Genomic DNA, 27,937 nt, shown 5'->3' with positions numbered 1-27,937 from the left:
ATACAGACAGATAAAAGCTGTTTCAGTAATTTTTTAAACTTTTTATTTTGTGATAATTGTAGATTCGTATACAGTTGTAAGAAGAAATAATACAGAGAGATCCCATGTACCCTTTATCTAGTTCCCCCCAATAGTAGCATTTTGCAGAACTATAGTACAGTATCATAACCAGGATATTGGCATTGATACAATTTCCATTGTCACATAACCCCTTGTGTTGCCCTATTATTTGCCCCAACCCTTCTTGATCCTTGGCAACCTCTAATCCATTTATATAATTTTGTCATTTCAAGAATGTTATATGCATGGGACAATACAGTATGCAGATTTTTAGCATTGGCTTTTTTTTGCTCATAATTTTCTGGCGATTCATAGAGGTTGTTGTGTATATTAATAGTTCATTCCTTTTTATTGCTGAGTAAAATTCTGTGGTATAGATGTGCCACAGTTTGTTTACCCATTCATCAGTGGAAGTACATCTGAGTTGTTTTGTAGTTTCTGGCTACTACAAATAAAAGTTGCTAGAAACATTCGTGCACAAGTTTTTGTGTGAATGTAAGTTTTCACCTCTCTGGGATAAATGCTTAAAGGTATAGTTGCTGGATTATATGGTAGTTGCATGAATTTTTTAAGGAAACTGCCAAACTTGTCCAGAGTGGATAAAAGGATTCTGAAGTCAAACAAGTTTGACAGCACTGCTTTTTTTTTTTTTTTTTTTTTTTGTGTGTGTGTGTGTGTGTGACAAGAGTCTCACACTCTTGCCCAGACTGGAGTGCAGTGGCGCCATCTCAGCTTACTGCAAGCTCTGCCTCCAGGGCTCACGCCATTCTCCTGCCTCAGCCTCCCAAGAAGCTGGGACTACAAGCACTTGCCACCATGCCCAGCTAATTTTTTGTATTTTTGGTAGAGATGGGGTTTCACCGTGTTGGCCAGGATGGTCTTGATCTCCTGACCTTGTGATCCGCCCGCCTTGGCCTCCCAAAGTGCTGGGATTACAGGCGTGAGCCACTGCGCCTGGCAACAGCACTGCTTTATACAGAAGCAGCTATCAAAGCTGATATGTGACATATACAATGAGAGAATTTTCTTGTGTTGATACCAAGTAAGGAAACTTTTTTCCCTTACCCCTTTGAAGATTAAAGGGAGTATTACCTTATTCTTTGTGCATTTGTAAATTAACGGGCTGGATTCGTATGTTGATTCCTTTGAAGTGCCACAAATGCACAATATTTCCTCATATATCAATATAGTTATACATATCAGGACCCTTTTTGCATTTCAGGATCATGTATGAGCCTGAGAACAATCTTTTTTAAATGGCTAGTATGTCCTAAGAAGTGAGAATACAAAAGATTAAAAAGACTATTTTTACCCTCAAAGAGGAGGGGAGGCAGATGAGCAAACATGCACTGTAGGAATTGCTGAAGGGAAAATATGTGTAAAGGGCAGCAGGAGCAGAAGGGAAGAGGGGGAGCGCTCAAGAGTAGGAGGAGGCAGAATTTGAGCTGAAGCTAAGGAATGAGGAGGATGGGCCAGGGGGACTTGAGAGGTAGGGTATTCTTAGACCCCTGGTACCGATGAGTTAAGGGAACCACAGATGCTTCCTGTCTAACCTTCGGTGATAACTCTTAGCTCATCGTTTTTTTCCCTGGGCTGGATCTCTTAGGTTAGGGCCAGTGAAGACCCTTTAAATCTGAGTCAGGAGTAACATCAAGAGAAATGAACTGAATAATACATAGTTTTGGAGTATGCAAACTGATGGTGGAAAACCATAGTTCTTTCTAAGAGTCTTTGTGGATATTTTTATCCCTTAAACCAGGAAGATCAAGCGTGTTAATCTTAACTGGAATTAGGTAGTAAACTCCCTTCCTATTGCACTGGCTATTTTTCAAGATATTATTTTAAATGTGTTGTAATAATCCCGCCCAAGCTAACAGCTTCCTTCTCTTTACTATTCCAGCAATACTGTTAAATAGATTATACAGTTAGAAAAGATGCACATTATACTACATTTTGTCTTTATATTTTAGGAAATGTTTGAGACTATTATTTATTTAACTTGTACTTTAGTATTTCACACTGCTCACAGGTATATAATATCTGAACTCAAACATATATGAACATGGGCATATCCTCCTGTATACATAGATGTAGTTTTGTTCACCTAAACTTGCTGAGAGAAAGCATTATTGTCACCCAGTTGGTCATTCAACATTTATTGAGCTCCTCCCCTGTGGGAGGCTCACTCTTAGAGCTGATAGTTCAGTGAGGGACCCCAGTGTGAGAGTAGTATAAGGCAGTACAGCCAGCTTGCACACAAAACAGAGAAAGATCTGCCTGAGCTGGGAGAAGAGGGGTGGGATTGGGGCTTAGAGAAGTGAGGTCAGGATGCCTTTCTCCTTACAAAACTCATACTCTAAAGCTTTCATGGAATATCTTTCCTATTATGTTATTTTAAAGCCAGAAGGAATGAGTTTATCTTCCTTCTTTCTTACTAAGTAACTATATGCTATATGGCTTTGCGCAAATAATAAAATCTGTCTGAACATTTGATTCTCTGTTTTTAATAATAGATAGCACTTACATTGCACCTATGATTAGCCAGATACAGCAATATATATGTGTATGTGTATATATATATCCATATATATCTCTGAACTTTGATATTATATAGATATAGATATATGTACTGCATTATATATAAGTATATGTATATATAAGTATATATAAGTATGTAAGTATATATATATAAGTGTATATATATATACACTTATTCTTTATATTGACCCTTTGAGATAGACCACTGTTACTAAATGGGAACATGTTAATTTTCTTCATGAAAAGTTTTTTGATAAAATGAAAATAAAGAACAAGTTATTTAGAGATTTAGAAAGTAGCTAAAATATAATCAATATTTTCTTAGTCATCATGTGGGAGGCTAGAATTGTAGTATTTTTCTTGAGGGAGAGAAAAATTAGAATAAACACTATCACAAAGAAGGGTAAAAAATAAGTGAATATTCTTGCTGATTGGTAATTCTTGCTATTGGGTAGGAAACAAGAATCTGCAGAAATTCCATATTAAAATACCTAGCTTGGACGCATCTGTCTGGCTGAGATACAGGATTTTTCTCTCCTTAGTCTCGTGTACTTGCACTGACGTGTTAAAAGTTATGATGCTCAAAGGGAGAAGAACATGAATTATAAAATGCGAGAAATGTTTGCTTTCTTGATGTTGGTATTGATAGGAGTTTAGATTACAGGCTGCTAGTATTTTTTTTATTATTTATTATATATTTATTTATTTATGTATTTTATTTTTTTCCTTTTTGAGACAGAGTCTTGCTGTGTTGCCCAGGCTGCAGTGTAGTAGTGCGATTTTGGCTCACTGCAAGCTCCGCCTTCCAGGTTGATGTCATTCTCCCACCTCAGCCTCCTGAGTAGCTGGGACTACAGGCGCCTGCCACCACGCCTGGCTGATTTAAAAATATAGTAGAGACGGGGTTTCACTGTGTTAGCCAGGATGGTCTCGATCTCCTGACCTCGTGATCCACCTGCCTCAGCCTCCCAAAGTGCTGGGATTACAGGTGTGAGCCACCGCGCCTCGCCCATTTTTTTTTTTTTTTTCTTTTTCTGAGACCAAGTCTCGCCCTGTCACCCAGGCTGGAGTGCAGTGGCATGATCTCTGCTCACTGCAACCTCTGCCGCCTCCTAGGCTCAAGTGATTCTCCTGCCTCAGCCTCCTAAGTAGTTGGGACTACAGCCACCCACCACCACGGCCGGCTAATTTTTATATTTTTAGTAGCAATCGGGTTTCACCATGTTGGCCAGCCTGGTCTCAAACTCTCAAACTCCTGACCTCAGTTGATCTACCTGCCTCGGCCTCCCAAAGTGCTGAGATTACAGGCGTGAGCCACCGTGCCCAGACTTGCTAGTATTATTTTATTAGTTCTTAAAAACACAATTTATCTGAGGCCAACTGTCCCGCCTGAATCCTATGCCACCACCTCCTAATTTATGACAGTTGTTAAATCTGTTAAAACATTAATGTTTTTCTTTTAAAATTTTTATTTATTTAGAGACAGGGTCTCGCTTTGTTGCCCAGGCTGGAGTGCAGTGGTGCAATCTTGGCTCACTACAGCCTCAAAGTCCTGGGCTCAAGCAGTCCTCCTGCCTCAGCCTCCCAATTAACTGGGACTACAGGCATGCACCACCATGCCTGGCTAATTTTCTTATTTTTTGTGGAGACAAGGTCTCACCATGTTGCCAGGCTGGCCTCAAACTCCTGGGCTCAAGGGATCGTCCCACCTCAGCCTCCTGAGTAGCTGGGACTGCAGGCACATGCCACCATGCCCAGCTTTTTTTTTTTTTCTGTAGAGACAGGGTCCTACCATATTGCCCAGGCTAGTCTCGAACTCCTGACTCAAGCAGTCGTTCCACCTCAGCGTCCCAAAGTGCTAGCATTACAGCAGTGAGCCTCTGCACCTGGCCTACTTTAATGTTGTTTTTCCAATAAATACTTTAAATAAGTAAGCAAATACATATATGTGATTGGAGAATTTTGTTATTGAAATAGAAATGCTAGTAGCCTCTACATGGTATCCTACTCTTAAGGTTCTTATGGCAGGCACGCTAAGTTCTAGAATACCCCTCCCCTGAGTGTGTTTTCTTTGCTGCACAGTTTTACCTGCTTCATATTCCCTGAATGTGCTGTGTACCCTCAAGCCCCTGCAACTTAGCTGATGCTTTTTTTCACCCAAGGTGCCCTTGTCCATTTTTTCTCTCTGGCTGATACTTCCTGTCACAACTCAGCAGTCTCATGTTTTTTTTCCCCCTTTTGAAAGTATTTCTGGCCACAAAGCCAGAGTTAGATGCCAGTTCTTTTCATGTCTCTCACACAACACCCTGTGCATAACTTTTCTTAGAGTACTTACTAAATTGAATTTTAATAATGGGTTTTAACTGTCCTCTCCCTACCTCTTCTGTCTCGATGTTCAACGTTTGGTACATTCTAGAGTCTCTTCTTATGTAAATATTTACAGAAGAAGAAATACAGAGCTGCTGCCTTTGGAGTTGAATATTTAATCCCTGATCCTTCAGCGGTAGAAAGATGGAAACCGTTAGATGAGGGGAGCATTCCTGGCTAGGCTCGCACTATCCTGGAGGAGGCTGCTGTAAGAGTTATATTGGAGGGCCGGGCATGGTGGCTTACACCTGTAATCCCAGCACTTTGGGAGGCCAAGGTGGGTAGATCACCTGAGGTGAGCAGTTTGAGATCCGCCTGGCCAATATGGTGAAACCCCGTGTCTACTAAAAATACAAAAATTAGCCAGGCGTGGTGGCAGGCATCTGTAATCCCAGCTGCTCGGGAGGCTGAGGCAGGAGAATCGCTTGAACCTGGGAGGCAGAGGTCGCAGTGAGCCAAGTACGCCACTGTACTCCAGACTGGGCAACAGATCGAACTTAAAAAAAAAGTTATATTGTAGAGGACACACACACACACACACACACACTCCAGACTGGGCAACAGATCGAACTTAAAAAAAAAGTTATATTGTAGAGGACACACACACACACACACACACGTGCTCTGAGTAAGCAAGCCCAAATCACACACACACACACACACACACACACACACGTGCTCTGAGTAAGCAAGCCCAAATCGAAGTATGGAATACTATGAGGTGAAATTGAAATGTATAACATATCGTATCTGTTTAATTGAATTTTGGCAGGTTTTTTTCTTTTAGTGGAATAAAATAGTATTGTACTTTGCAGCGTTTGCGCTGTTACTTATATATGCTATGCAGATGTCTCTTTCTATAATCTGTGTTACATATGGAGAGAGTATTCAAATCATGCATATTTTGAAATTCATTTTTGCCATGGTGCTGAGCAAAGGTCATTTTTTATTATTATTAAAGTTCCAGGATACGTGTGCAGAATGTGCAGGTTTGTTACATTAGGTATACATGTGCCGTGGTGGTTTGCTGCACCCATCAACCCATCATCTACATTAGGTATTACTCCTAATGCTATCCCTCCCCTAGCCCCTCATCCCCTGACAGGCCCCGGTGTGTGATGTTCCCCTCCCTGTGTCCATTTCTTCTCATTGTTCAACTCCCACTTATGAGTGAGAACATGTGGTGTTTGGTTTTCTGTTCCTGTGTTAGTTGATTCTGAATTGTCCTTGAGACTACATTTCAAAGACACAATCTTTGATATTGTACTGTAAATGCATAAAATCAATCAGAAGCAAAGAAGCATGTCTAAGATGACATGCAAATGTATTATATACCTCAAACAGCATTACTATTAGCACAATTAAGTGACTTTAAAACTACCATTGAACAGTGACATATTTGGGGATTTCAGTCAGTAAAACAAATCGATTGTTTCTTATGTCACACTATATAATATAGGGTATCTTTACTTTTCATCAAAAGTTGTTTTTTTATCAAGAACTTGACAGTAGGAGCCAGGCACGGTGGCTCACACCTGTAATCCTAGCACTTTGGGAGGGCTGATTGTTTGAGTCCAGTTCAAGACCACCCTGGGCTTTCCACCATGGAAACCCTGTCTCTACAAAAAAATACAAAAAAATTAGCAGGGCATGGTGGCGTGCACCTGTAGTCCCAGCTACTCGGGAGGCTGAGATAGGAGAGTCACTTGAGACTGGGAGGCAGAGGTTGCAGTGAGCTGAGATTGTACCACTTCACTCCAGCCTGGGTGACAGAGCAAGACCCTGACTCAAAAAGCAAATAAATAAAAAAATCAAATGAGACAATTAAAAATTATAATAAAAAAGAACTTGGCAGTGTAAGTCATTCTTCTTAGCCAACTAGAAAATTAATTTCATTTTTTATGACTAATTTATTACTTGATTGAACCTTTAATTTTTTACTAAAAAAAGCTAACCAGTAATATTACATTGATACTTTTAACCTATCTTGATTGATATTAATTACCTTTTTTAATGTGTTTGTTTTGCTTATCTAGAAAAACACACCTTGACTTTAGTCAGATACATCACCGTCTGTTAAAGGAAACCAAGCCTGAAGTGGAAGTCTAACACATGAGGATACAGAATTGATTAAAAATGGGAACAACAAGTGATGAGATGGTGTCTGTGGAACAGACCTCCTCCTCTTCTCTGAACCCCCTGTGTTTTGAATGTGGCCAACAGCACTGGACAAGAGAAAACCATTTGTACAATTACCAGAATGAAGTGGATGATGACCTAGTCTGCCATATTTGCCTTCAGCCTCTGCTGCAGCCACTAGACACACCCTGTGGACATACATTCTGCTACAAGTGCCTCAGAAACTTTTTACAAGAGAAAGATTTCTGTCCGTTGGACCGGAAAAGACTTCATTTTAAGTTGTGCAAGAAGTCTAGTATTCTAGTTCATAAACTCCTAGACAAATTATTAGTTTTATGTCCATTTTCTTCAGTGTGCAAAGATGTAATGCAACGCTGTGATCTGGAGGCACATCTCAAAAACAGGTAAGCAAAAAATATAAAAGAAGTAACTCCAGATTTTGGAAAAAGGTGGTTCAAATGAACATAAAAACTTGATTAAAACAAAACGAACCAGAGCACTAGTAAGTAAATGGGCAAATCAAGTACAGAAGAGATACAATAAATAAGTTGTATGGAACAGTATTTAACATTATTTATCAAAAACATGAATACAAAAACTACAGTGAGGAAGTACTGTTTTATACCTGTTAATATTTCTGCTGCTGTAATATGAAACTGATATATTCAAATGGATGACAGGATATTATGATAAATTCTTTCTATAAGGCAATTTGGCAGTTTGTTTTTAAAAACTATGTGAATGTAAATCTCCTTTTATCTAGTTTATTATCCTAAGGAAATAATCTAAAAGGAGGAAAAATTGTATGTAAATATGTTCAGTGCAACATTGTGCATAGTTTGGTAAATTGGAATCAATTATTTAAAAGTAAGGAAGGGTTAAAAAATACTATGGGCATGAACTCAGTGGGATATTATACAGCCAATAAAAACGATAATTTTGTTGCAATATGGAAATAAATACATTATTTTATTTGCTAAGATCTTGTAAAGATTCTGGGTTCAGGGACTAGACTGAACAAGAATTAGGAGTTGGAAAACTAAATATTTAGTGGGGATTTCTGTTCTCATAAAAGCTTTTTAAAAGGTTAAGTAATTTATTTAGCTGATGAGTTTTATAATTTGATTTTGCTAAAAGACTTGATCTTTAACTTAGGAAAAGTTACAGTATACGTCATTTGTGTAGAATCACATAAAATGGCAGAAATAAATACTGATTTCTAAATTTCAAGTTAAGGCAGTTGTACAGTATAAATCTGCAGTAATCTGGATTGCTGTGAAAAACAATGTATACTACATCATACTGGACTTAGATGTAAGAGTGTAAGTCTGATATAGAATGCCTTGCTATTATACTCACACATAAAATCATAGACTTGAAGGAGATTATCTAATCCCCTTCATTTTATGAATAAGGAGACTGAGTCACAAAAATTTAGTTAATGCTGTAGTTAGACTCAAGCTTTACTGTTCTTGTTTACTATTCTAATAAACCATGTTGACTTTATCATAGGTCAAGTCATGTTCTCTACTGCTATGTAGTACTCAAAGTTTCATTCATGTGCACATGAAATAACACATTCATTTTGTATCAATATATTGTTGATATTTATTTCTAAACATCAGAGTTAAGACATGAGAAACAATGAAAAAAACAAAGATGTTATTAAAATGTTGGAAACATTTAGATTTATAGAATGCTTAACTCTAAACTGTGTTGTCTAGAAGTAGGAGGTAAGATAGAGTAGGATAGACAGACTTTTGAAAATGTGTGTAATAATGTAGCATTGCATTTTTTTTATACCTTCTGTAACCAGCAAGCATAGAATCTGAACATGATGGCAGAGGCCTCCTGGAAACTGACACTGGTCTTTTGAATATACTAGTCTGGGTCAGGACTAATTATGGCTGAAGAATATTTCAGGCTGCTTCTTTCAGTAGAACTGTTCTTTTCAGGGTATAGGCTTCTTTTCTAAACATCAGTTATGAGATGTTAGAGGAACTGAATGAAATGTCAGTTCAGTTATTTATGATTTTGAGAGCTGAAAGATAACAGTTTCACAGATTTTCAGGAATATTCCTTTAACATGCCTTCAAGAATTTAATTTGCAGTTGAACTATTACTAGTGTTTCTTATCAAACCATTTATAATTAGAATGTAAAAAACCTTGGTAATTGCAAACTGTCTTTTCATTTACATGTTGGTAAAGGCTTATCCAGTTGAAGGTTTCATTTTCCAGCTGTGCTTATTAGTATCGAAGTTACCAATTTTATCATTTCTAAAGTATCTTAGGCCTGTAATATGAAAGATACAGTGAAAAGATGGATGATTGGAAAAGGTGGTGATTTGCCTGATACAGACAGCTAAGAGTGATTACTGAGTGTATAAATGTAAAAAAATTATAAAATGTAATATGATTTTTATATGCCATTTGAACTGATAGTGATGAGCAGCCTGACCTTTCTCTGTTCTCTTAAATAAGAACGTTGAAATTCAGGTAGAAATGTATATTATACAACATTCAACCCTAAATAATATAGTTTATTTGTTTATTCAGCAAATATTGATTATCTGCTATGTGCCAGATACTTTTCTAGGTGTTAGGTAGTCTCTGCAAGTTAGAATCTAATGCTGGGTTGTAGATTCCTTTAGAAACAGAACCATGTCTTTATTGTCTTTCAGTTTATTTGCCCAAAGTTGACAGTCATCTCATGTTAGTCCAATTAAATTGTTGATCTATGTTTCAGTTATTCATTGCTGAGAAACTAACCACCCCAGACATACTGACATAAAACAACAAGCATTTGTTGATTCTGTGAGTCAGGATGCAGACAGGAGAAAACAGGGATGGCTTGTCTCTGCTATCTTTATGTGTGCCACAGCTGGGAAAGAGCTGAAAGCCAGGGACTGCAACAGTTGTAACTGGAGAGTCTACTTCCAAGATGGTTTCTTCATTCACATTTCTGGCACCTTGATGGGAATGACTAGGTGCGTGGGACTTGTCAGCTGGAGAGGCTACAGGTAGCCTTTCCAGCATGACAGCCACAGGGTATTTAAAGTTCTTACGTAAGTGGTTCAGTGTCTAGTAGGCTGCATGGCCTCGTATGATCTAGTCTTGAAGTTGCCTGGCATCCCTTCTCTGTTGGAAGCAGTCATAAACCCACCCATATCCAAGGAAAGGGGACATAGGTTTCACCTTGTGATGGGAAGTCACAAAAAAATTTGCAGCCATGTTCTAAAACCAACATAAACTAGCAAGAAGAATGATGTTATGAGGCGCAGAATATGATTACTACGACTGTTTTGCGGCTTCTCGGTATACAAATCTCACTTGTTTGTTAGAAATTGGTAAGTCTGTAAGTTTCATTGAAATTCATAGGATTTTAGCATCAGCAACAATGAGTCATTGTATAAAAGTTGCATGGCTGTCATGTGCCTTTGCTTTTGAGCTTTTAGGGTTTACAGGAATATCTTAATTATTGGTAGAAATAGAGCATTAGCAGTAGTTTGCATAAACTTGATAATTTCACATTTAAGATCACCTTCCTATTTGAATGAAAGTCTGCTCTTAACCAATGTGTTTTGATTTGAGAAGAGCATTTTTCTCCTACAGAAAAAATATTTATGAAAGATGAACATTTTAAAATAAAATTACTATTTTTAACTGATTACATATTAGTGAAATGAAGAATTTTAAGAGACATGGACAGTCTCTATCTTTGAACGGAGAAACAAAGCCCTTGAAAAATATTCTACATGTTGTACTAAATATGTAACATTTTAATTGTTTCTTTGAAATTCTGCCAAGCAACATCAGCTATATAGCATTCCTCCTACCCTCTACCACTCATCTCCAACCCACCCTTAACTATTTAACATTTAAGCCTTTGGTAATTGTAAGTACTAGTTGTTGTTGTTGTTTTTAAATTGTGTGTTTGTGCCCTAGTTTATGGCAAGGTTCAGAATTACTTTTCCTCTTAAAAATTACAGTTTAATGCCATTATAAAAAGTTTACAATAGAAAACCTTTAAAGAAGCCTTTTCCCTTGCTGAGACCTTTTCTTGTTCATGAGATGGTTATGAAACCTTAAGTTCAAGTTTGTTCAGCCTGTGCCACATGCAGCCCAGGAAGGCTTTTGGGATTTTTTTTTTTTTAAGCTTATCAGCTATCATTAGTGTTAGTGTATTTTATGTGTGGACCAAGACAATTCTTGTTCCCGTGTGGCCCAGGGACGCCAAAAGATTGGACAACCCTGCTTTAGATGATGGTCCAGGAAAAACTAAATAGAAAAAAAAGGGATCAGGATAGGCTGAGGCATGATTGCACTTTTAAATTCACACTTTAACTTGGAGGGAATTTTGTGTTTAGCACATTCTTATCAGTATTGTTTTTTCATGTATGGTGTGAAAAAGCAGATATATGTATTTGCAAATCATGTATATGGCAAGGGTCTAGTATCCAGAATGTATAAAGAACTCTTAGAAATGAAAAGATAATTCCAATTTTAAATGGGCAAAGGATTTGAGTAGATATTTCTCCAAAGATACTCAAATGGCCAGTAAGCTAATGACATGCTCAACATCATTAGTTCATTTTTATATTGGATTATTTGTCTTTTTGCTAAGTTGTAACAATTTTCTATGTATTCTGGATACTAGACCCTTATCAGATATATGATTTGCATATATTTTCTCCCATTCTGTCAGTTGTCTTTTCACCTTTCTACATCCTTTAAAGAACAAATAACTAATTTTTATGAAGTTCATTGTTGTTTGCTTATGCTTTTGATGTCATATCTAAGAAAACATTGCCCAATTCAAGGTCACAAAAATTTACATGTATGTTTTCTTCTAAGAGTTTTCTAGTTTTCTCTCTTATAATTCAGTTTTTGATCCATTTGGAATTAATTGCAATGGGAAATCATAATGTGTATTGTTCACTATTTTCAATTTTATTGAGGCCTTTTTTTTTTTTTTTGGAGATAGCATCTCGCTCTGTCACCCAGGCTAGAGTGAAGCAGTGCAATCTTGGCTCACTGCAACCTCCACCTGCTGGGTTCAAGTGACTCTTGTGCCTCAGCATCCTGAGTAGCTGGGACTACAGGCGCACTCCACCATGCCCAACTGGTTTTTTTTTTTTTGTACTTTTAGTAGAGATGGGGTCTTGCCATATTGCACCAGGCTTGTCTCAAACTCCTGAGCTCAGGTGATCCTCCACCTAGGTCTCCCAAAGAGCTAGGATTACAGGCATGAGCCACCATGCCCAGCCTTGAGGCCTTTTTTAAAATGGCCCAGCACATGGCCTGTCTTGGAAAATGTCCTGTGTGTACTTGGGAATAATGTGTATTCTGCTGTTAATGGATGGAGTGCTCCATATGTCTATTGGGTCTAATTGGTCTATAGTGTTAAAGGGTCTATTTTCTGGTTCCATGTCTAGTTGTTCTGCTAGTATTGAGAGTCGAGTATCAAAAGCTTTATTGTTGATTTGTCTATTTCTCTCTTTGTCATTTTTTACTTACGTATTTTGGGGCCGTTGTTTGGTACAATTTCTGTTTATAATTGTCATATCTTGTTATGTTTTTCCGTCTTTTGCTTTATTTATGTCTTTGAATCTGAAGTATGTCTGTTGTAGACAGTTGGATTATGTTTCTTATAGCCCATTCTGCCAGTCACTGACTTTTTACTGGGATGTTTAATTCATGTAATTTAATGTAATTACTGATAAGGTAGGCTTTACATTTGCCATTTTGCTGTTTGTTTCTGTATGTCTTATTTCTTTTTTCCTCCATTTCTTCCATTTATGTTAAATATTTTTAACATGCTATTTTAATTCCCGTGTCATTTCTCTTAATTAAAATTATTTTCTTAGTGGTTACCCTGGGGCTTACAATTAACATCCTAGTTTATAGCAGTCTATTTTAAATGAATACCAGCTTCATTTTCACTAATGAATTAGTCAGGGATCTGTAAGGAAATAGAACCAATATATGAGGAATTGGCTAACGTGATTAAGGAGTCTGAAAAATTACACATTCTGCTCTCTGCACGCTGGCAACCCAGGGAAGTCAGTAGCATAATTCAGACCTTCTCAGTCAGAAGGTCTGAGAACCAGGAGAGCCAGTGATCCCAGTCTGAGGGCAGGAGATGAGATGTCACAACTCAAGCAGTAAGGCAGGAAAATAAGGAATGAATTTCTCCTTTCTCCACCTTCTGTTTTCTTCAGGCACTCAAAGGATTGAATGATGCAACCACATTGGGGAGGGCAATCTACTTTATACTTTACCGAGTCCACTGATTCACATGCTGTTCTCATCTAGAAACAGCCTCACAGACACACCCAGAAACAATGTTTAATCTGGATACCCCGTGGCCCACTCAGTTGACACATAAAATTAACCATCACAAGTAGTGTACAAAAACTTTCATTCTCTTTCCCCTCCTGTATGCTATTACTGTTATACAAGTTGTATCTTCACACATTATATGTGCATCAACACAGAACTATTGCTTTATATGTTTTTCTTTTAAATCAGATAGGAGTAAAAGAATTACAAACCAAATAAAATAATTCAGTACTGTACTGATGCTCTTCATTTTTCACATGAACTTGAGTTACTGTTTAGTGTCCTTTCACATCAGCCTGATGGACTTCTTTTAGTGTTTCTTGCAGGTTAAGCATGCTACCAACAAACATTTTGTTTTTACCTAGGAATGTCTCAATTTCTCTTTTATTTTTGAAGTCGGCTGGATATAGACTTCCTGCTTGAGAGTTTTCTCCCCTTCTCTGTCTCCCCTTCCCTCAGAACTTTGAGTATGTCATCCCACTGCCTTCTAGTCTCCATGATTTCTGAAGACAAATCAGCAGATACTACTGAGGATCCTTTCCTTGTGATGAGCTGTTCCTCTCTTACTGTTTTCAAGATTCCTTATCTTTGGCTTTCAACAGTTTTATTATGAGGTGTCTTAAGTGGGTATATCTTGTAGTTTTCCTGCTTGGAGTTTATTAAGCTTCTTGGATGTGTAGATAAATGTTTTTCATCAAATTTGGGAAGATTTTTGGCCATTATTTCTTCAAATATTCTTTCTGCTCCTTTCGCGCTCTCTCCTTTTGGAACTCTCATTATGTATATGTTTATTCTCTTAATGGTGTCCCACAAGACCATGAGGCTCTGTTCTTTTTTTTTTTTTTCTTTCCTGTTCCTCAGACTGGATGATCTCAATAAACCTATCTGCAAGTTTGTCAATTCTTTCTTCTGATTCAATTCTGCTGTTGAACTTCTAGTGAATTCTTTTTTTGTTTTGTTTTTTTGGAGACAGAGTTTTGCTCTTGTTCCCCAGGCTGGAGTGCAATGGTGCAATCTCAGCTCACTGCCACTTCTGCCTCCCAAGTAGCTGAGATTACAGGCATGTGCCACCAAACCTGGCTAATTTTGTAATTTTAGTAGAGACGGGGTTTCACCATATTGGTCAGGCTGGTCTTGAACTCCTAACCCCAAGTGATCCACCCACCTTGGCGTCCCAAAGTGCTGGGATTAAAGCACCCGGCTATGCATTATTTTTCATTAAACTTTTTAACCCCAGAATTTCTATTTGGTTCTTTATGATGACTTAATGTTTCTTTATTGATATTTTCTTTTTGATACGACATCATTCTCATATTTTTCTTTAGTTCTTTAGATAGGTTTCCTTTACTTCTTTGAACATGTCTAAAATAGCTGATGTAAGTTATTGTCTGATAAAGCTAATGCCTGGGCTTCCTTAGGGACAGTTTCTGTTGCCTGCTTTTTTTTTTTTTTCCTGTGAATGGGCTGTACTTGTTTCTTTGCATGTTTCTTAATTTTGTATTGAACAGTGGACATTTTAAATAATATAACGTGGCAACTCAGAAAACTAGATTCTTCTCCTTCCTGAGGACTTGTTATTGTTGTTGTTTGTTGTTTGTTTGCTAGTGACTTTTATGAACTAATTCTGTAAAATCTCTGCTCATTTTGTGTACTGGACAGCTAATGATTGGACAGAGAATTCTTTAAATGCCTGAGATTAAAAAAAATCTCCCCCTCTTCCATAGGGGTTCTGTGTGCATGGTGGGGCATGCCACACCCTCAACACTCACGCCACTGACAGCTCCACCTTAGCCTACACACACAGCCCTGAACATAGCTGAACCTCGGTGGACGTGTCATTCCCTGGCTCTTCCTTGTAAACATTCTGGTTAGCCTTGTATTTGTCTTCAGACAGCCACAATCTTCAGCAATGACCTCTGATTTTTTTTTTTTTAACCAATGCTTAACAAATGTCCCAATGAAAAGGAAGTTTGCCCTGGGTGAGCTCTGAGTCAAGCCAAGTAAAGACAGGCACACAGTCATGCAGGAAACAAATATGGGGGAAAAAAAAGAGAAGAAAAAAGACAAGCACACAAGAGGGGAACCATAGACAGGTCAGTTAATAACAGATCCCTGGGAATGGGGCTTTGAAGGTTCTCCAGTCTGCTCTTCCAGTGTCTGCCAGCCTCCTGATTTCCACTGTGATGTGGGCTGTTGCTTTTCCAATATACTGGGGAGAGAGGATGGGAATAGGGTAAACTCAAATGCCACAGAGCTCTCTCTTCTTACTGAGAGTCAGCCATTTTTCTTGAACATATGTTCTCCCGACTGCTATAATTCTTTGGCTAATTTCCACACTTCAGAAATGGCTGGTTCTGACAATTTCTTCCAGTGTTCTTACTGCTTTTATGGAGGAGAGACTTTTCAGATATTCTTGATTCACCATTTTCACTGACATGACTTGAATTAATTTTTGTTTATTCCCTAGCTATTTTTATCATTTTTCTTGATTCTAAGGTGTTCACATTCTTTCAGTGTCATTAAATACCTGGCATTGTGCAGTGGTTAGTATGCATTGTTTTATTTTGTTTCTACTGCACTACCACCACCCCCACTATTAATACTAATATTACTGACAATAATATAGTGTGTTGTTACACCATGTGTTTCCTAGTGTGAACTAGCTCATATGCAGTTGTTATCAGGGAATGATGTCACTGTAGCATAAATCAAATTAGTCCATATGTAATTTTTCCCTTATGAGGAGAGCCAGAATAGTGGGAATAGAAGAACAACCTTCTGCAGGAAAGGAAAAATCCCTATTTGGGTCTTGGCTGCTGCAAGAGCATTTTGGTTTTATTTTAAGAAAATTAAAAAACACACCTACATGTACAGATCCCTCCCTCGGGAGGTGCAGCCCTCAGCCCATGGCAGATCGCACTGCCTCAGCAGCCCACCATCTCAGAGCTCCGCTGTATGGTCTCAGCATGTGCCTACCTCAATCTAATTAGATGTCACATGCTGTTCTATTCTATTGTTTTTATTTAATTTTGATATCCTCTGTACTAGTCTCCTGCTACACTGAGTCACCTGCCTGAATAAACCAAGTCACCTCCCCCAGTGCAATTTCAGTTTGTGTTCTTAAATGTTTCATTTCCAAAGATGGATAGGTTTTTATTTTTGTGATTTCTGTTTTTTAATGATCACTAATACCCTTCTAGCCCCAACGTTCTGTGATTGTGTTTCTAGGTACAAGTTTTTAGAAGAAATTCAATTTATATTTTCCCAAGGCCTAGAAAAAGGATACCATAGAAATGAATTTAGTATGATACACTGGAAAGAACAGAAGCTAGAAGCCATTGAAATCAGATCTGAGTTTGTTTGGATTATGGCTCTGCAATTTAATAGCTGTGTGATGTTGGCTTAGTTGGTTAAGTCTCAAGTTTCCCATTTTTTAAATGGGGATAACAGAGTAATTGTGAGGATTTAATGAAACAATGTATATAAAGGTTGTTACATAAGTGATTGGCACAAATTAGGCACTCCGCAAATGTTGAGTTTTTCCTTTCTCTTTCAGTTCCAAGTATTTGCAGCTTGAGGGATGATGGCTCTGAGCTGTCTGTAGTCATGAACTTTTATCTGCCCAAGTCTGCTCTGATCTACTCATTCCCTAATAGTTTTTTTAAAATATAGTTTTATTGAGATTCACGTATCATCAAATTCACCTGTTTTATAAATTCATTATAAATTGCCCACTTTAAATAAATTCACTTTATTTAAAGTGTGCAATTCAGTGCTATTTAGTGTATTCACAGAATTACGTGACCATCATCACAATCCAATTTTTAGAACATTTTCAGCATACCTAAAAGAAACCCAATACCTATTAGCAGCCATTTCCCATTCCCCAATACACAGGTTTGGAGTGTCTGCCCCAACTCTTTTTTTCCTTTAAGCCCTGTTGCAGTTTTTCTAGAATGCATGTATTATGTTAAAAGAAATGTTTGAAGTATAATCTGGGCTTTTGCCCTCATCAGTGAAAGTGTTCTTTCTGAGGTTACCTTCTAATTGCCAAGTCTACCAACACTTTTTGGTCCTTATTTTATTTGCCCTTTCTGTGGCCATTTGCACTATTGGTCACTTTTTGTTGTCGTTGACTGCTTGTCTCCCTAGTTAAGTTTGCACTCTTTGTCTCATAATCTCCTTCTGTCTAGTTGTTCAGTCTCATCTACTCAGGCTGGTCCATCTCATTTAAATATGGGTTTTCCCAAAGATTCAATCTATGGCCTTCCTCTTCTAATGCTGAGTGAAATAATTTTTCTGTATTTTTACATGATGTCATTTTTAATATTTTTCTTTAGTTCCTGTTAGCAGTTTGCTGTCTCACTGGGACTGTAAGTATACCTGTTACTTTACCTCTCTAACAACTTTAGCTTTTCCTTTTAAAAGTAATTTTTGCGTGTTTAATAACTATAAGATAGGCCTTACATATTTCGTTTGTGAAGGTGTAGAGTTGTTAGCTAGACTGATTCCCAGATGTACATAATCTGTCTGTATTTCTTCTTCAGTTCCAGTTCCTGGTTCATTTTTTCCATTGAAGACTAGCTATTCTTGTGTAGATATTTGTGTATGATGTGATTTTGTAAATTAAATCTTTACCTGTCTTTTCAGTCATATTATTTTTATGGTCTAGTTTTAGCCTCAACCTTTTTTTGAATAAAATATTTTAAAAATATATTTCGAATTAAACCTGCTTACTTGACAAAAGTAATTTTTTTCATTATCTAATTTTCAAAAATACTTGTCAGGCCCTTGCAAGAGCATTCCCTGGAGTGCTGTACAACAATACAGAAGAGAAAACCATTTGTCCCCCTTCTTAACAAGGTGTAGAGCAAACAAGAAATGAGAGAAAGGTGAATAAAGACATTTCATAGTCCCTTTCAAGAACTTGAAATCCAGGATTTAAAAGAAATCTTTAGTTCAGGAGGGAAAATGTATTACTTTTATAGTTAAGTGATAGCTTTTAGTTTTAATTGTATTTAATTCTGTGTTGTGTTAGAAATTTTGGAGTTTTAAAAATATTGTTGAGTGAAGGTCTGCAACCCTAGGCATAAGGTTGTGATCACCCATCCTACCAAGCATTACTGTAGCTAATTACAACCAAAGCATGTGGCATCCGTAGAGTTGTGGTAGGCCTCAGGTATATGTGTCCAACTTTCCTTCACTAATCTTCTTGTCCTCCTCCCATCCTTCAAACTAGGTGTTATTAGTCACTGTCCAATCAAGGTGTCCAATGGAAAGGCACTGGCCCCTTGACATCATTTTTAATATTTGTTATATAGAGCCTTTATTTAAATGTTTCCTTGATTATAAGTTTAAAAACAAGCATCCATCGGCTCCTTTTGTTTGCTTAAATAAGTAAAAACAAACAGGTTAACAGTTGTGATTTCTGGGTGTTTATGTAAGTTTCCAAGTACTTGGAATATATTCTTCAGTTTATATAGCATATCAATAATTCTATTGAAATGCTAATTTCACAAACTAGGAGGCATATTTTTCTTTCCATGTCTATCATAAAATAAATTATATGGGTCTTTCCTTTGCCTTGCTGTAAGTTGTAAAGCTTCAGATGTCTCACTACCCACTAATTAATGAGCATGTCGTGTGTCTGTGAAGAGTGTAGAAGCTTGGTGGCACAATCAAGGTCTAAGTCAGGACGCAACCACTTGTGGGAGAAGACTGCTGATTTCACTGCTGTGGTTAAGCCATTTAACCTGTAAATGGGTTATGTGATCAGAATTTCAGAATAATTCTTGCAGTACAGAGATGACTATGAGGGTGTTTTCTTGTGACAAGTATATACCTGCATACAATTTTTTACTGACGTATTCTTTGGATACATACCAAACCCATTGTTCATGCTAATACCTTCTGTTCTTGATTATCTGCTTTATGGAGCAGTAAGAACTTAGTGTGAGTGGAGATTAGGATCAGAACTATGTACTGCCTATAGGTACTTCTAGCTTCTGGTTCTGTTTGTGTAGAAGCTATTAGTCCCCCTCCCTATTTTATTTGTTTGTTTTCAAAATCATCTGGAAACCATCTGATATTCTTTTTCTAGATGTCCTGGAGCTTCTCATCGGAGAGTTGCCCTGGAGAGAAGGAAAACTAGTAGAACCCAGGCAGAGATTGAGAGTGAAAATGGGCCCACTCTACTAGATCCTGCAGGTACCTTATCTCCAGAAACAGACTGTTTGGGGACAGGCGCAGTGCCTGTGGAGCGGCACTTGACATCAGCGTCTCTTCCCACATGGAGTGAGGAGCCTGGCCTTGACAACCCTGCCTTTGAGGAGAGCGCCGGAGCTGACAGTATGTGTGGTGCAACTCCTTGTGTATTTCATCTCTATTTCCTTTCTTCCCACTACTTGCCCAACATGTACTTTTTTCTTCTTTAAAGAAAAATTTAAAAAATAAAAATAAAAAAAGAAAAGAAACTTTATTGAGATATAATTTGTATACATCATTCACCCTTTTCATTGTACAATTCTAACAGTTTGCATTTTAGAAACAAATCAAAAATCTTACCCCCGAGGCAGATGGTCCTAACCCATCCCTTTTCTGTTGCAGTCTGTGAACTCACTGGTCATTCACATGGTTATTACTGTCTGTGTGTCTGTGTTCAGAAACTTGTTTGCTTCTTGTCATAAGAAGTCAACATCAACAACACAATTAAATGCTGTTCTGTGTCAGGCACTATGCTAAACATTTTATATGTATTAGCTATTTAGATGCCTGTAACATTTTAAGTTTGGGTTTGTTTTTTTTTTTTTTTTTTTTTTTTTTTTAACAAGAAAACTGAGGCTTGAGAGATTAATTGGTCAAGTTTATACAATCAGTAAATGACTGGGTTTGTATTTGACTCCAAGACCATGCGTCTCACCATTATACACCTCTGGTACCAGCCACTGCTCTATAACCCACTAGGAAATTAACAGAAGGCCTGTAGTAATGGATCTTGGGCATATCATGGTAGTGGGCCCTTGATATTTCCTTTATAAAATGATTTTCTTTTTCCAAGCTCTACTACAAGTTTGAATTTTCCTTGCCGCAACCATGCGCCTTCTTCATTTCCTACGTCTCCGTTCAAGACCCACTGCTTCTCACGAGCTTGATGTGGCTACTCTCTCAACACCTGTGCTGTTTCTATGCCACAGAGCTAGTGTTTCCTTTGTACTGCCTCGCATTATGTACAGTTGTTTCATGGTCCAAATTTTCGCTCATCAGTGAGGACAGAATGACTTCCTTTTCATATTTCTTAATCAGATCACCGTGTCGTCCCTAGTGACCTGATACATAGTAGATATTTATTATTTACTGATCACTTTTAGTAGAGAAAATTTTTAGATAATTTTAACAGATATTTTGTCATTTTGTTTCTTATCCAGTGATACTGCTTAGCTGTTAATCATGTATTAATGTGACATACTTACCTGAAGATAATCAGAATATAAATTGTTGGGTTTCTTTTTTTAACATCTGTTTTTGTCTGTCTCATTTTTAACTTGGCAGCCACACAGCAGCCACTTAGTTTACCAGAAGGAGAAATCACCACAATTGAAATTCATCGGTCCAATCCTTACATTCAGTTAGGAATCAGCATTGTGGGTGGCAACGAAACACCATTGATTAACATTGTCATCCAGGAGGTCTATCGGGATGGGGTCATTGCCAGAGATGGGAGACTTCTTGCTGGAGACCAGATTCTTCAGGTATCAGTTTTAATTATTCTGTTAACTTGTGACTTTTTGTTCCATTCTTAACACTTAAACCTTAGAAAATTGTGCTGTTATGGAACCTAAATTATATATAGATTAGTTTTACTGTTTCTATATGCAAAACATCAGAATTTATCTGTAATTTGTGTTATTTTCCCATATACACAGAGTATTTTTTCTTCCTATCTTAATTTTCATTCCTGCATGCGATATGGCTTGGCACATGATCTCAGCCTCGCTGAGCTAGCTAGTCTCTTCCTTGGACTGACTAGCCTCTTCCTGCTTGGATTTCTTGAATGGCTGTTCGAGGGTCACCTTCATCCATGTTGAAATTATCATCTCATTGGTATTATTTTATACCCACTTTTCTCATTCATTACCTTCATTGTTGGATTTATCCTTTTCTATACAGACTACTAAAATCTAGAAAAGAAGGAACCATGCAGCACTCGTAATTTATACCACAGATTATAAGATAGAGTTCAGAAATCTTAGTCATCTCCTATCAACTCCCTAATGCATGCTCCCCAGCAAACACTCTAACTCTGCATTTTCAATAATCCCCCTCGCTCCCCTTACTGTTTTCCCTTTCAGAAGATGATCTTTAAGAAGAAACAGGTATTCTCCACAAATAACTAGCATGGGACAAGATATTTTATTAGAGGGCAAGTTGAGATGAGGGGAGGAGGATGGTAAGAGTTCTACAATACCGGAGTTGATGTTAATACCGGCCTGGACCATTTTCATCATACAAAGGTGATAATAATTGAAGCTTAAAAATGGATAACTTCTAGGAGAGAGAAGAAATATTTATGAACAAGAAAAAATGTCTCCTGTCAACCCAAGCACAGGGACTCCTCTCTCTCCTTGGATTTGTGGTTCAGTCCTTCACCATGACCTGTTGATATCTACCCCCTACTTCCATTTTCCTGCCACTTCTTGAGTCTAGGACTTCTCTTCTTCATATCTAATTTAGTAGAATACCCCATCATATACTTCTGCCTCCCAACTCTCCTCCCTTAAATCTGAAACAATCACTGCCAGGTTAATACATCAGTAACCCTGCTTGCCTTGCAAAGATTCAACTAGGAGGTCAAGTCCAGACTGATTAATCTAATAGTCAGGGTCCTCCATGGTCTTTTCTACAACCTGTCTTGTTAATCTCAATTCTTCATTTCAGGCACACCAGCTCGTTCATTTCTCACAACGTTCTAGGCACTATACTAGTTGCTGGTGGTACATTTCAGAGCAAAATACTGACCTATCCTCATGCAATATACAGTCTAGTGGAAGAGCCAGACATAACAGTCTTCTTCCTTCCCTGCAAACACCTTATTCCCACATTGCAGCCTGTCCTTATCTCATGAGCCAGTTTGTTCACCTTCATCCTTAAAACTTTTGTTCAGCCTTTCTCCCCCATACTGATTCCTCCTACATTAGTTATTATTGGCATTCGTCACTTTTCTCTTCATCACTTGGCAAGTGATCAGTTACAGTGAATTGTTTGAACATTTTACGTATGTAGGCATGATCTAAGGTAATTGCAGCCACCCTAATGGTAACAGATTATGATACAGATTTCTCATAGCTTGTAGTAAGTGCTCAGAAAATACTTGCTGAATCAATAGAAGAGTGAATTTGAATATAAGATGCTGTTGAGAATAGCCGTCTCCTTTATTGAAAGAAAAATTTGGTTAGGATTTTTAGTTCTTGAAAAGAAATCTCTAGACTTGGGGCTGTGGGAGTCTACAAAGGCAGCCAGGATTGACCCTACTAGGGATTCTTGGGTTTGATTTCCACTCCCGCTTGTATGCTGCTTTTCATGGTGTATTATTCCTGAAAATAATTAACACCAAGCCCAAAACCCTTCCTTCATTACCCCTAGCATGGCTGAGACAGACTGAACTTTCAAACAGTGTTTTGTTTTTTTACCAAATACTTAAGATGTAATAGAGGAATACAGGAACGTAACTAATCCAGCTCATATAAAATCAGATTTCTGATCCTGTCATAGCTAGCTATTTAGTTATCCTAGCTGCATTTTATGACATTAGTACTCTAGCTGCACAGGCTGGCACAACTTGTAGGACCCCTTGTATTATTTACATCCTAGCTCCTGACTTGATTTTGCAGAGAGGGACTCTTATAGCTCATTTCCCAGATTCATCCTCCCAGACATCTTGACATCTTGGTGGTCAGGACTAGGAAGGGCAGATAGTCCTTTTCTGCAGCCCACTGAGTGTTCTTTGACTCTCCCACTTCTGGGCTTTTTAGCTGAAATGTAAGTGTACACTTATTTTTGTGTTTTGCTACTAGCCCAGTATTGTTACCATATTTATACATTTTTCATTCTCTTTCTTAATTTTAAAAGTAAAAACAAATATTTTTATTTATATTTCTTTGAATATAACTGAGATTCGTTTAAGTTTTTTTACTAATACATTTCATCAGTGGGCTTGTTTCTATTTTAGAGAATGGTTCATTAACACAACTGAATCTTTAGACCTCAAAAGATTGTAATTATCTGAAATTATCAACCATATTTTTGGGAATTAATTCAGTTATAAAGTCTACATTGTAGAAATTCTACTGCATTATTACTGTTTATGGAAACCTGTATACTAATAACTCCAATAATGGCAATCTTACATCTAGTTTAATGATTAATTGATAAGAAAAGTCTGAGCACATAATCTGATTAATGAATTCACAAAGGGTCTCTCCTATTATAGGCCCTGACTTCTGGTTGGCTTTTAACTGGTGTGTTGGAGCCAATGAGTAAAGCCACCCCCCTTTCCCACATATGGACTATTTATAGTTATTCAAGAGTAAACACTTGGAAAGAGGCCTATTGGTATTTTTTACTATCTGGTTACCTCCAACTTTGTATAAGCTAAATAAATATAACACAGTGAGCCAATTGGAAAATCTTGAAGAGGAAGTAAGATGGTTCATTTGCAGACCAGAGAGCTAGCTTGCATTTTCATTTTTGCAAACCATATACATAAGTAGTGTGTGGCTTTGGTGGTCTTCCCACATTTATATATATTTATATACATATACAAATGTTATTAAATAGCCTCTTTGAAAAGGAAAACCATATGCTTTCAGAGCTTTTTGCTACTCTTAGAGTTTCATATGCAGCCTCTTCGAGCAGTTTTGAAGAAGAAATATGCTGCTATTATAAATTGCCTCAATATCATTAATAAAAGTAATATAACTTAGAACATTATTAAGAATAAGTATTTTCAGTTTAATGAAGTCATCAATAATGTAGGCATTTTCAGTTCTGAAGGAAAATAATTACAGCTGTTGATTGTATTGATAAAAAAACACATTTAGCTCAAAAATGAGATAGTTTGCTATGCTGATGTTATTTTTACAAAATCTAGAAACAATATTTTATTTGGTTTCTGCTTTCTCTGAATTTCACCGGCAACCATGCATTACTGGAGGAAAAATCTTTTTCCAGTTGTAGAATATTCCCCAGCCTGCTTCACAAAGATGTTATGAGGTTGCATGTTTACACATGGCTGGATTTTAGCCAGACGTTTTGTAAACTCATTTGTGGTATGTGTGATATGTCTGAATACAAGATAGAAAAATGTGAACCTACAGGTAGGTAGCTTTGTAGCTAAATAGTTGGAAATCGTAGTTTGACTAATGAATCTATATCTGCCTGGATTTTTAGAAGCTGCTTTCTAAATATAATAGAATTTCAGAAGTTCCGTTCTTGACCCTGTGTTATTCAATACTTTTACCAAGGACTTGGATGACTACCAAATTCATAGATGTTGCAGACTTGGGAGAAAGCAAGTTTGTGTGTGACATCTGTGCATTTGGTGACTGAATTCTGAAAGGTGTTAATAGGTCAAAATCAACAAAATTCAAAATAGTATTTACAACTATCAATCCTAAGTAAATAGGAAGAGGGAAGTCTTGCCTAATATGGATTTGTGTGAAAAATTTGTAAGAATTTTAGGTGATCATAAACACCTAACTGAAAGCCTGTCATATAACAGATGGTCAGAGGATGTTGGTTTCATCTCAGACCGATTGAGAGAAGAACTCTAATTGTGATAAATGCTAAGAATCATGCTCATCTCTTGTAACTAAAGAAATAATTGAAGTTAGGTGTATTTTCTAAGTGCTGTTACATATCCAAGGATCAGTCACTGTACTTTTTTCAAGATTATAAAGGTGAATACGTAAATGTTATATGAGTATTGAATAATGCATTAGATATACATTATATTTTACTTTTAATGGTAAAAACCGTAATTACTTTTGCACCAACCTAATATTTCTGTGCTGAAGAATTAGAGTGAAATTACTATTAACCTGGTTTTCTTTCAAGTAAAAGTCACTTATCTAAAATAAGGTTGTATACCTGAAATGTGCTACTTTCCTTAAAATAACAATTTATTTTCTCTAGCTTAAGTGTATTTAATTTGGAAAAAGCAAATTTGTAGTCTAGTAAAACTTAAACTTCTGTTCCACTAGAATTAGTATTTATTTCATTAGCACTTGCCACATGTTAATCTGTTCATTCTCATACTGATCCCATGAAGTAAACACATTTTACAGATGAGGACACTCATTCAGACAAGTTCTGTAATTTGCCTAAGGTTATCAGTTAGTAAATGGTAGTACCTAAGACTCTAATTCAAGACCGTCATTAAAGCCCGTGATCCTAGCTACTATTCTGTCCTTGATGCTAGTCATTGTAAGTTAATATTAGAAACTCTGTTTTTAAATGTCTTTAATGTGGTTTTCTTTGTAAATAATGATTGTATGGCATTCTCACCATACTTAGCCCTCTCACAATACTTAGTTTCCTGTGGAAATGTTACATAAACATTCCTACAAATTGGAAAAATAAAAGGTTGTCACACTTCGGTCACAATTCTTTTTTTCTAGGTCAACAACTACAATATCAGCAATGTGTCCCATAACTATGCCAGAGCCGTCCTTTCCCAGCCCTGCAACACACTGCATCTTACTGTGCTTCGAGAGAGGCGCTTTGGCAACCGAGCACACAACCATTCTGATAGTAACTCTCCACGAGAAGAGATTTTCCAAGTGGCTCTTCATAAACGGGACTCTGGTGAACAGCTTGGCATTAAATTGGTGCGAAGGACAGATGAGCCAGGGGTTTTTATTCTTGACCTGTTGGAAGGGGGGTTGGCTGCCCAGGACGGCAGGCTAAGCAGCAATGACCGAGTGCTGGCCATCAATGGGCACGACCTGAAGCATGGAACTCCGGAGCTTGCTGCCCAGATTATTCAGGTAAATCATCTTGGCCTTCATTCCAAAGGCTTCGCCAAAATGATCATATAGTAGTATTTGTTTTCATTGGCCAATAACATCAGAATTCAGGGGACATTTTATATTTCATTAGAAAATCAGGTGTGGCTACCTGAATTCTTTAAAATCCACACTAGTATAACTTCATTGGAGATAGTCTTTTCTAAAAACTATATCCCTGTGAACTTTGGGGATGGTTATTTACAGAGCCTAGGTTCTACTGTTTCACATTCATTTCTCATTTGGGTCCTGGGTTCTACTATTAAGCCAGGTGTAGCAGAGGGTAGTGTCCACCTTTTAGAAGCGAGGAAAGGGAGGCTCAAAAGAGCTGTGATTACCAAGGATCTGACTTACCTGGTCTCTTAACTCCCTGTCAGGATCTATATAAATATAAATAGAGGAAGAATAACTCTTATCTCTATAGTGCTTTGTTGTTGTTTCTAAGGAATTCACAGTGTTTAAAATACATGATAAAATTTGTCCTCATGGCATCTTTGTGACATAAGTAAGGATAGTCATTATTAGAGAAAGAACATGTTTTTCATAAAAACATGAAGATGGATAAGTTGGAAAGTCATCCAGAGGAGATCTATACATTCTGCAACATGCCATAGCATTTAATGATATGAGCAACTTCCACAGTGATAAGGGTGCAACAAAAAGATGTTTTTCTTAAAGTTAGCAAAATGAAACACTGTAAAGGAAACCAAGAATTATGTAATTGAGGATCAGGAAGTAGGGTAGGCCGATAGTCATTGAAGAATGTGTTTACAACACAGAATCAAATAACAACGAAAATTTAAGACTATAAGAAAATCCAAGTCTCAACCCTCTTTATTGTATTGAGAGGAGATTCTGATATTGGTCTAATTTCATAGACTTGAGGTTTAAAGAAATTGGATGCCTTAAAATTTCCTCAAATCAAAGACAACATTAGGACCTATATCTGTGGGTATTAGCCAGCAGCTGCACCACTAAAACCCAGCTCATCTTCTAAGAGTGGAGATTGGTGGCAGGGAGGGGAGAAAAGAGGAGGAGGAAGAAGAAAGCTAATAGAGTTATAGCATTTGTTTGAGTAAAAGAGTCAAGTGAGAGGCCAGATCAATAAGACAGAAAATAATAGATGGACTATATGTACTTCAGGCAATGTTTAAATTATCTAATCTAGTTCATTCAATTGGATGATTCTAACTAAATTTCTAACCAAAATGTGAAAAATACAGATACACAGATAGAAAATGTATTTTAAATTGTCCATGATCATATTTTATATTTGGATGTTATAAATAGTTTCAACATATTTTGTGCTATAATTTTCTCCAAATAATGGAAAACTAAAGTTGCTCTATTTGTTTCTTTTTGAAAATAAGTAAAAGCCTTATTGTTTTTGGATTTTAAAAAATAACATACACTCCATGTCTTAAAAGGA

At 37.2% G+C, this 27,937-nt stretch overlaps 1 protein-coding gene across 4 annotated transcripts in view; it reads left to right on the top strand.

The window, feature by feature from the left end:
- Positions 1-27,937, top strand: part of LNX2 (ligand of numb-protein X 2) — a 75,220-nt gene that overhangs the window by 32,234 nt on the left and 15,049 nt on the right. For 3 of the 4 annotated variants that reach the window (XM_054446344.2, XM_054446342.2, XM_054446343.2), the window contains exons 2-5: positions 7,002-7,508; positions 19,548-19,795; positions 20,996-21,195; positions 26,122-26,490. In XM_054446344.2, coding sequence (XP_054302319.1) covers positions 7,102-7,508; positions 19,548-19,795; positions 20,996-21,195; positions 26,122-26,490 — 1,224 coding nt within the window. In that variant the 5' untranslated portion in view covers positions 7,002-7,101. Of the gene's footprint in view, positions 1-5,014; positions 5,243-7,001; positions 7,509-19,547; positions 19,796-20,995; positions 21,196-26,121; positions 26,491-27,937 lie in introns of those variants that run through there. The other variant, XM_054446346.2, reaches the window with a different exon arrangement.

Source organism: Pongo pygmaeus, chromosome 14 (assembly GCF_028885625.2).
Source record: "Pongo pygmaeus isolate AG05252 chromosome 14, NHGRI_mPonPyg2-v2.0_pri, whole genome shotgun sequence".
Taxonomy (NCBI): domain Eukaryota; kingdom Metazoa; phylum Chordata; class Mammalia; order Primates; family Hominidae; genus Pongo; species Pongo pygmaeus.
This window is presented reverse-complemented; position numbering and strand designations above follow the sequence as displayed.